Consider the following 10,896-nt stretch of genomic DNA (forward strand, 5'->3'; position numbering starts at 1 on the left):
CCGATTTAATGTCGGCAAGCTGCGGAGTAAGGCGGTGGCCGAGCATGATTAATATGATTCCTGCGCATCCACGTTACAAGACGTCAACGATGTGGGACGTCGTCCCCCGCGCTGCGTGACCACCGCGGACAAGTATCGTGCCGCTTTATCTGCTGGATTGCGAGATTGCTAGAGCAGCGATGGTAGCGTTGGGGAGAAGTGGACCCATGTGCGCAATACCGTGGTTGCCGCAGCCGCTGATGTATTGGGCCCGAGCGAACGCCGTCAGGCCGACTGGTATGATGACAACTCTGCAACCATACAGCCCCTTCTGCGCGCCCGCAATGAGTGCTACGCGGAGTGGCTTGCCCACGGTCAGCAGAGGGGCGACACGTATTGGGCCAGCTTCGGGGCTGCTCGATCGCAGGCGCACGCAGCCGTTGTAAATGCCAAAGAGGCTTGGATTTTGAATAAGGCACAGGAGGCGACAGAGGCGCGCTTCAACGGGGCAGTCGTCTGGAAATGCGTTCATGCTATCCACGCTGAATGTGAGGGATTAACTCCGTGCAAGACTTCCGCCATTAAGGACGAGAATGGAAACCTGTGCCAGTCGACTGAGGATCAATGCAAGCCGTTCCAGAGGCATTTCACATCCATGAACACAGCGGTCTCAGCCATGAGCAGACGGGGTAGTGGCTGGTCAGCTTCCCACACCACTGAAATACATTCCGCTAGGTTGCCAACTGTGGTGCTTCGATGTCTGTGATGTCGCGCCGTTGCCAGCGCACTCCGTCACTAGCAGATGACAGCTTCAAACCAAGGACAGTGGCTTCGTGAAGCTTCACAGCAGGCTTCGTAGGCAGACCGCAGTTCTCTAAGCAAGCAGACACAGACTCTGACTGCTCGGACGGAACAATGGTGTCGTCGATAAAGTTATCAGCATCGGGAAACTCACGGATGGAGTATTTCACAATAGCATCCATCAGTTTTGGCGCCACACTAAGACCAAAGGCCATCCGCTCCATGCAGTAAGTCTTTCCCTGCCACACGATGGTCTGATACGGGAACAGACTTGGATGCAGTCGGACGTTCAAGTACGCTTTCCGGATATCCACTACTGACAGCTCCGTACTCTTGGAACGCCAATCTCTCAACTTCTCACCACAGACCGGAACGTCATTGCCAGGATGAGACAATACGTGATTGTTGAGAAGACGGAAATCCAGACAGGGCCTGACCGGTGTCGACGTCTTGGGTTCTTGGCAGGTTGCTAGCAGGGGCAACACAGCAGCTGGCTCACCATGGATAGCAGGGTCGTGAGGCACCATGAAGCCACGGTCAATCCACATGGCGATTTCATCACGAAACTTCTGCTCTTGCGATGGCGTCAACTTCCCACGGGAATACTCGCCAAGTCCACTGCCGATGGAAGAAGTAGGTTGCTGTCCGCCTTTCCATTTCCACTCGACTTCCCAATAGCCACGCTGCGGGTCAAACACAGCAAGTTCACCGTCGTCCATACTAAGGCGCACAACGTTCTCGTCTTGCGTGACACCGACATGACGGGACAGCTTGTTGGCAGCAGCTACTGGAGCAGTCGACAGTGTCGGTAGATCAGATTGCTGCGGACCAAAGCGCACACCACACAGCACATTGTCCACGTCGCTGTACTCCAAGTGTACACCTTGGTGAACCGAAATGATATTCAAGCCGATTATCATGTCTGCCATGACTGACGACAGGTGCTCGACTACAAGAAAGTCGGCCTTCGTCAGCGGCAGCTCAACAGCTTCATCGCTACGCTCGACTTCAACACAAACACGTCCCAGTATCTGCACTGCCTTACCACTAACATCCACAATTTGAGTGGCATCAGACATGATGTGCAGGTCCATGGCCGACGCTGCTGACGCTGCAATCAGAGAGTTGCTGGAGCAGGAGTCTACAGCTACTGACAACCGATGCACATCATCAGCCTCACTCTGCCGTGCGTCCACATAAATACGTGGCAAGCTACACGGGGACGATGTGGCAGTCACGGCTAAACAAACACCAGTGTCAGCTCCTGACTTGGCCGCGCTGGTCGATTGCTTGCTACGCTTGGGGCAGTTGGCCAGCATGTGTCCCTTCTCTTTACAGTGAAAGCACTTGCCCTTCAATTGGGGACATAAACTATGTTTGTGCCCAGACTGCTTGCAATGAAAACACAATACACTAGATGGAACAGCAGTAGACGAGGATCCCTTGTTACTACTGCTGGCAGCTGCTGATACAGAACTTGGAAACTGGCGCGTCACTCGTTGCGCAGACCGTAATGCCTTCACCTGATCCGCACACTGGCGAATCTTCAATGAGCTCGCCGCGTTCTGCAAACGAATCTGTCCGGCAAACTCCACAGGTAATCCGGACAGGAACTGCTGTTTTAGCACAGGGTCCTCACTGACCTCTGTATGGCCACTGCACCGCAACAGTCGTCGCAGATCCGCCATATAAACATCGACAGTCTCATCAGTTCTAAGCTGACGACGCACAAATTTGACATATGCTTCCTCCTTCGTGCTGCCAAATGCAGAACGCAACTGCTCATAAATCAATGTATCGTCCTTCCGCGACGAATCATCTATAGTCTGTTTCAAAAAGATTTACAATCAGGTTTGTGTCTTAAAAAGTATGAAGATAAGGGAAATTTGGACAACAAAGTACATAGAATGGCTTGTTAGGACACGGCAAATTGTTCTGTGAAGGTTTCGGAACAATGGGACCAACCGTTAAGGAGTTAGAATTTCGGCCAGGTTTCCGGCCTTTTCCCATGGTTTACAATTTGCCCAGGAAGCCAGTATCGATTTTTTATCAAAACCCACGATTTATCCTTTCCTTTTTGGCCTTGTGGTTATGAATGCTGTCTGCTGACCATGAAGTTGTGAGTTCAAATCCCAACCTATCCTCAAGTCAAACTTTTTTTTCATTGTTTTGGTGATCAAGCTGGTACAAGACAAAGAAGATGGCTGCACCAAACGACTTGTTGTTGGAGCTCGCGCTTCCTGCCGAACTGACTGACACTTGACTGGCTCACGCCATGTGAACACACCCACAACACTGCAATGGTGTGAGTGAATTATAATGGAAGTCATCGCGCTGTAGCTTTTTGAGATATATTTTAGTATTTCAAGATCGCCAATTTATTTGAATTTAGCAGTCAACGCCGTCTTCTATCAGCGTTCACAAGCGTCTGCTTTTCTCAAAATGTCGTCGAAGTCACACGGATAGCTTTGCCAAGTCATGGCCTTGGGAATGAGTCCGTGTCGATGTCGTTTTCGTCACACGGTGAGTAAATTGCATCGCAGCTCAAAGAAACTATTTTGGTCACAAAACGGACCCATGCAGCTCGTCAACATTTACAACACTTTCGTTTCGACATGTCCTCTCTGACTCCATTGTCGATACGAGGAAGAACTCGTTTGTTGTAAACCAGACGTACATGACTGTGTCAACGTGAGTGAGTTGTCATTTTTCCTGCTTTCGCGCGGAATATTTCTTCGAGTTCACAGTGAGTTTTTCCAGGCAGCGCTCGAGTGCTCATACGGTAAGACGCCAAACTCCGCGGGCGATCGCCAGGGTTGTAAATCTTTTTGAAACGGACTGTAACTGAGACCATACTGTAAAAGCATCCTTGTCCAAGAATAGTGGTAAGTATTCAGCTCGCTTCTCCTTCGTCTGCCATCCTTGTATTTCGGCAACAACTTTAAATTTTGCCAGAAAAGTTTCAAAGTCCTCGCTCCGGCCGCCGCCAAAAGCTTTCAACAACGACAGACCGACAGAAGACGACATTCTCAGCAAGCGACACTAACACTAATCTAAGCCGGGTTTCGGTACCACTTTGTGGGAGAATTAGACTATTATTATTACATACCGAAGGTTTATACAATGAATAAGAACAAATGCAAAGGAGCCATCAAAACTACGCTCCTTTCCGCACAAAACAGCAAGAAAGAACTAAGGAACAAAAGAGATCGCGTGCCTTGCGCACGCAGGCACGACAGGCTAAATCAGGTACAGCAGAAGAGAATACGTCATGATGTACAAGAATGCATAAGTACTGACGGGGGGGAGTGACGCAAGTCAGTACGACGTAAGAAGAGCAGCATGAAGTAGTACACTGTACACATCAAGGGGGGGGGGTCATTCTACTTCAGTCCTGAACCCAGAGAGCTCGTACAACCCCGATATCATGGCTTGCGTTGAGCAGCGACCTGTAGTGTCGAGCCTTGAGGAACCACCAACCATGCATGAGATCTCCAAGGCCATTTCTCGACTTCGCAATGGCACCGCTGCTGGTTCATCGAGGATACAGCCAGAGTTGCTAAAGTTCGGTGGCGAGGAGCTCAACAACAAGCTCATGGAGCTGTTTGGAGATGTGTGGCGAGATGGCTGCGTTCCGCGGGAGTGGGCGGATGCTACCCTCATCCCCATTCCAAAGAAGGGAGATTTGTCACAGTGCGACAATTGGCGGGGCATTGCGTTGCTGGATGTGGTCGGCAAGGTCTTGGCGAGTGTCCTTCAGAGAAGGCTGCAGGTATTCGCAGAGGAATTTCTCCCTGAGTCCCAGTGCAGGTTCCGGCGAGGGCGTGGCTGCTCTGACATGATCTTCACCGTCCGACAGCTCATGGAAAAGTCAATCGAACATCAGGCCAAGGGATTTTTTGTGTTTATCGACCTGAAGAAGGCCTATGATTCAGTGCCCAGGGGGTGTCTGTGGCAGGTCCTCGGCCGTGCGGGAGTACCAGAAAAGCTTATCAACATCATCCGGTCGTTCCACGACCCCATGTCAGCATCGGTGCAGTTCAACAACATATCAGACCCGTTCAGCATTGGCAATGGTCTTCGCCAGGGGTGCTCTATGGCGCCGGTCCTTTTTAATATCTTTATGTGGGCCGTGATGACCCAGTGGCAACACCGCGTCAGGAGAGTTGACGGGGTTGGCTTCGAGCTCCGCTCAGCATACAGCAGCGATCTATACCGTAAACCCCGCCGTGGCAACCAACACCATTGCCTAACAGATTCCCAGTTTGCTGACGACTCTTGTCTCTTCGCTACGACTCGGTCTGGGGCGGGGGCAGCATTGTGCTGTCTTCACGAGGTGGCGTCGGGATTCGGCTTGACCATCAGCGCAACGAAGACTCAGTTTGTAGTTGTTGGCCCCGGCATCACGCCTCCTGACCGCGCTCCCCTCCAACTTGGTCAAGCGGAGGTGGAATGGGTACCGCATTTCAAATACCTCGGTTCTGTAGTGGACAGCGGTTGCCGTTCGTCCCGGGACATCGCCGCAAGGATTGCCCAAGCCTCCAGGGCCTGCGGTGCTCTTCGGAGGTCTGTATTCTACAATCCTCATCTGTTGATGCACACCAAGCGGTGCGTATTCAATGCTTGCGTTCTGTCCCTGCTGTTGTATGGCTCTGAGTGCTGGACGCCCCTTCAACATGACCTACAGAAGCTCTCAACCTTCAGCATGAGGTGCATCCTATCCATCCTCGGGGTCTCTCGAAGCCGGATGTGGGATGAACACATCACCAACGAAGAGCTGCTGGTGCGCTGGGGAGACTCCGAGACGATTAAAGACAAAATTGCACATCGGCGGTTGGAGTGGTTGGGGCATGTGGCGCGGATGCCGGACAACCGCATCCCAAAACAGGTACTGTTTGGCTCCTTCTTGCAGCGTCGCCCAGCACATGGCCCACGCCGCAGATGAAAGGACTGTGCTGTCCGGGATCTACGTGCCCGTGGCGTGGAGGCATTGTGGTATGATGTTGCATGTGAGTCTCGCGCGGAGTGGCGCAGCACCTGCCAAGAGCCTGACAATGTGCCTGAGCCTCCGCCCCGAGTGGTATGTACGGTATGCGGACGGGATTTTGCACGGAAAGGAGACATGGCTCGGCATAAGTGTCTGGAGGAGCGTGCGCGGCCTGTGTCTGAGCAGCGGGGCGCCAGTCAGTGCGGGCGGTGTGGGCGGTGGCTGAGAAGCCGCGGTGGCTTGGTCCGGCATGTGTGTGCCTCAACGGTGGATGCCGCAGTGCCACCTGGAACTACCGGAACGTCGGCACCGGTGGAGGGATGTTGTGCCGCGCATTGTGACAGGTGTGGTCGCTGCTTTCGCGGTGTCCGGGGACGGGGAAGGCATCGCTGTTCAAGGGTGGCGCATAGACCAACAGCAGAGGAGCGCTCAGCCTTCCAGCACGTGTGCATATGCGGAAAGCGGATGCGACTACCCGTGCACCTGGAGCGTCATCGAGCGTCGTGTCCTCTCTCTCTCTTCTCAAGTTTCCCAGTGATGGGATCACGTGACCCTTTTGCGGCAGTGACTCTACAGGACAGGACGGGACGTGTGTGTGAGCGCAGGGACCATCAATTTGATAAGTCTGTGCTGAGGGACAACTCACTATTGTAAACTAAACACACATCTACGGGGCAGGACCACTTCAGTCAGTGTTTTCAAGTATCAAACAATTGCTATCATTATCATTTGCACATTGTCAATTTCTGCTTTGTTCTGAAACACAGCATTCGATGGGACACATCAACAGGTACAGGCAGGGCTGCAAGCTGCAGGGACAAATGTCGGTCCAGTACAGCCTGATGCCAACAATAGCTTGACACAGCCTATTGCGAGCCAATCGCAGCCTGTTGGTCAGCAGCACAGCCTTATTGGACAACCTATCAACACTGGTGGCTTCAGAGGAGCTAGCAGTAGTATTGTGGGGCTTAGACCATCATTAGTGGAGTCAACACTGGGTCTCCCACCACAGCCTCAACCAACCATTGGTCTTATGTCATCACCAGCACAATTTGCGACTCCCTACAGCCAGCAAATGAGTCACCACTTCCATGCCACTGCTAGCAGCTATCTGCCGAGTTGTGTCCCAGCAATGCACGGCAGTATGGCCAGCTCTAACCATCCTGCGGAAATGCACGCCGGCTTTCCACAGACCCCACTGAACCATCTAGCACAAGGCGTCGAGTATCAACTGGACAACCCCTCTGCCCCTCCACTGTTTGGCGGACATCCCAGAAATCTGTGCGAATGGCGTGTAAACAGCGGTCTACAATTGTGTGGGTTGGCTTTCTATAGTGTCACCGAACTAGCGCAGCACATAACAAACGTTCATCTCCAGCAACAGGACACTACCGAACATCCCACACAGGAGGACGGCAATGTCTACATCTGCCACTGGGACCAGTGTACACGCACCAAAGGATTCAAAGCCAAATATAGGCTTGTCAACCATATACGAGTTCACACAGGTGAAAAACCCTTTGTCTGCGATCATCACGACTGCACACGCAAAGCATTCGCAAGTTTCGCAAACCTGAAGAAACACTACAGAGTCCACACAAAGGAAAAGCCGGTTCCCTGCACCTTCCCGGACTGTAAGAAAAGATTCGCAGATTCCTCGAATCAAAAGAAGCACATGGTCGTGCACACGAAAGATAAACCCTACCGATGCAGGGCAGCAGGATGTACGAAGAGCTATACACACCCGAGCTCGCTTAAAAAGCACTCCAAACAGCATGATGCTCGAAATGCAGCCAATGGCGGTAGTGCTATTTCCAACAGTACCACGGACACCAGCGCAGAGAACAGTGGCTTGCCGTCTGCGGATGGTTCTATTGCTGCGGACGGAGAAAGTGATCATGGCAGTTCGATTTCATCTGATGGGGTACTTGAAGACCAGCACAACCACCATCAACAACAACAGGAAGAACAGAAGCAGCAGCAGCAATACCAACATCAACAACAAGGTTTTGCACTTGTGACTTGCACGGGCCAGTGTCAGCCTGCACAGCCGCAACACTTACCACTGGGAACGTCCTCAAGCATGCTGACTGTGAATTCAACATCCACCTCATCTTTGCCTCAGTTACCTTATCATTTGCACTCTGCCCAGGCTACTGCTGGTAGTGATTTGGTCAACAGTGCACTGCCAACACCACCTGGACAGCCGTCTGGTAGCTATGCGGTGTTCAGTGAAGTATGATATGACAATGCCGGAAAGGGTGACCTAGTAGTGGCAAGCCTAGGCAGTAGAGCAACAAGAAATGATCCCTTGTCTACATGTTCCATACAGATATTCCCACAGCCGCCGCCGCCACCACAGCCAGAAGCAGCAGCAGCAACAGAAGCAACAACTGTGCCAGCAGCTGTGCCAGAACTGACTCAAAACAAACAGCTTGTTCAGCAGCAACATACTCACTTCCAATACCCGGCAGCACGTCAGCAGTTGCAGCAACAACCTCATCATTATCAACCAGAACAGCAGCTCCAGAAGCACGATCATCATCAGCAGAAGCATCAGCAGCAGCAACTGGAATCACACGACCAATGTCAGCAGTCGCAAATCTATCCAACTCACCGCCATCAGCTACCGACGCCCACACACACACAGCAGCAACAGCTATCGCTGGTGGCTCACACACCGCAGAACCAGTCATCACCTGTGTATAAGAAGCACAACCATCAGGCACAGCAGGAGTCGACATCACAACAGGAACGGGCACAGGAACCCTTGCCTCAGAATCAGCAACAGCAATACGCTCTCCCATCGCCGCTGCAGCAGAACTTTGCACAGCATTCGACAACTGCTCAGCCAACTCTATTTCATGCAGGACAATTGCTGCACCCTGTACTGCCCTCGCATGACGCTTACTCTCTGTCAGCACAAATATACCTCCCCAAAAGGCATTACTAAGCAAACACACCTTACACGGCTTGAAAACACTGTTCTCATGAGCTGAACAACAGCCTTTCCAAAATGGCACTGCAGCCAGCTTCGTGAATGGATGTGATAAACACTGTCAATAAGGTCTTTAAGGCACATCATCACTTTCTACCAAACGTCTTTGTAATTGTTATCAAGATCTAGCTGACTCCTTAGTTTTACGGAGTTAGCGATTTTTTTATTATTATATCAAATTCAAAAAAAGAGGTATGAAAATTACCCTGTCCAACGCTGAATGTTTTTGAGCTTATTTCATTAGAGATGGAGCTGGTATATTGCTTATCAGGCTGTGGAACTTGTCAATCAGACGACTGACACATTTGTAGAAGTTCCTTTTTCAAATGTCTCGTCAATTTCATTTTCCGCATGTTGTCTTTACTAACATTACCCATGATGCTGGCCACATGTATAGCGTCAGTAGAATTGCAGCTCAACATCCTAATCAGCACTGCCTTCAGTCTTGTTTCTACCCACTCACTGTCAAGATAGGGTATTTCCCATCCAATTATTAACCATAGTAACCGTGTCTTTTTAGTTCACTTTTTCGGCTGATCTGCTCATCCCGCAGAAATGTGTCAATACTAATGCTGGCCTTACAGATTCTACAACTGCTGAAGAAAGTCTTGTCTTATGCGCTGAGTTTTCAACACTCGTAATTATCGTATCTGTTTTCAAAATAATGAGATGGTGTCTTCCTCTTATTCAAATGGTAATTTGTGTTGGAGTACTTGAAGTACACACGTGCAAACTCAGCACAGAAAACAATACTCGATAATGACGTATTCGTCGGCAAAATCGTTAGAAAGCAGCTAGAGACGCTTCTTTTGAAGTCATTCTTGGCTAGACTGATAAAGCACGAGACAGGAAGTTAGTGGTACTATGCCTTGCACATTCCAGTACATCATGTATGCATGTTCCATTTGTAGTTATAATTACAAGATGGTGGAAAAAGCTAGGTGTCTGGAGATTTAGTAGTTTATAAGTTATAACTACAATCATGTTGTCATGCTCCTACCTCCGAAAGGATGGTAAATTGTGCTTCAAATTTTCAACCACCAAATTATGCCAATAATTATGCCAACATAATCCGCCTGTGCCTATCCATGGTCGCTGATCTGGGCGAGACTGGTGTGTACGTCGTGGTGCGAAGTAAGTAAAGTACAAGTGTGCTGTGTTGATAACGCCAGTGCGACCGGACGTCTCACATTGATAGCTGCGGAAATTCCTCAGCTGGTGGCAAAAGCTGCATTGAGCCCTGGGCTTCTTTCAGTGCGACGACGCGATCAGGGTTCCAGTTCCAGCGCCAAGTTTCGACGTGTTGCTAGGGTGTTGGTGCTTGTGGTGGGCATGCAAGTTTGCTGAAATTGCATCCATTACAGCTCAAAAGTTGCTAATATCGCAACCCCAAATGAGCGAGTTCTGGTGCATGATGACACCAATAATAACCAAAAATGGAGCGGAAATAGACAACACTGTGGCACAGTACAACTGCGTGAGTTATAGGGAAATGAACAGACTTGGAATGAGTCATTGTCCATATTGCTAAACCTTGGCACAGCATTCATGACATAGCGGCATGCTCAGGGCTGCCACATACACGTACATGTACATGTGCATGTACAGTAAGATCAGGCGTAGAAGTCACTTCGGCAAAGAACACTTTTTTTAACTGAATATCACAGAACCATCAGACTTACATGACTTAGGCTGGAAAATGGGTAAATTCAGGCTAGATTTGCAGATTTTTGAAAGAACGCACGTACCATTTTCTGCATGTTTTCCAAGTGGTGTAATCGCATTTTATGTCCATGATCGTGGAATAAGAACAAAACGATTAACGCCGTTCAACATTTTAGAAAAATTCTAGGCTGTGCCTTAAGCTCATGCGTTCTTTGGCGCCCGATCCTACTGTTCTTCGTGAAGTACACTTGTCATGATGATTTGATGCTTAGCGATTCTTGTTGAAGCGGAGCATCACGGACACACTTCATTGGTCTCTACCAGGGTCATTTAACCATGATAATGAAGAAGACTTGGGAGCGAAGGCGATGGAGGTGTGAACCACGAAGGGGTCTTGTCCAGGAAATCGACCATTGTCGATCAAGCGTCATTTTTCGGGCAGTGCTGTAGTTGTCGCGAGTGGTAT

At 50.2% G+C, this 10,896-nt stretch overlaps 2 protein-coding genes across 2 annotated transcripts in view; one reads left to right on the plus strand and one right to left on the minus strand.

Moving 5' to 3' along the window:
* The window catches only part of LOC135808214 (zinc finger protein ZIC 1-like), a 15,538-nt gene extending 5,907 nt beyond the window's left edge, over positions 1-9,631 (plus strand). The window contains exon 2 of the mRNA XM_065321370.1: positions 6,535-9,631. Within this exon, the coding sequence (XP_065177442.1) occupies positions 6,535-8,009 (1,475 nt within the window). The 3' untranslated portion in view covers positions 8,010-9,631. The remainder of the gene's footprint in view (positions 1-6,534) is intronic.
* Positions 9,632-10,681: 1,050 nt separating this feature from the next.
* Positions 10,682-10,896, minus strand: part of LOC135811002 (zinc finger protein ZIC 3-like) — a 7,610-nt gene continuing 7,395 nt past the window's right edge. The window contains exon 3 of the mRNA XM_065324369.1: positions 10,682-10,747. Coding sequence (XP_065180441.1) covers positions 10,682-10,747 — 66 coding nt within the window. The remainder of the gene's footprint in view (positions 10,748-10,896) is intronic.

The sequence above is a fragment of the Sycon ciliatum genome, chromosome 2 (genome assembly GCF_964019385.1).
Source record: "Sycon ciliatum chromosome 2, ocSycCili1.1, whole genome shotgun sequence".
Lineage (NCBI taxonomy): Eukaryota > Metazoa > Porifera > Calcarea > Leucosolenida > Sycettidae > Sycon > Sycon ciliatum.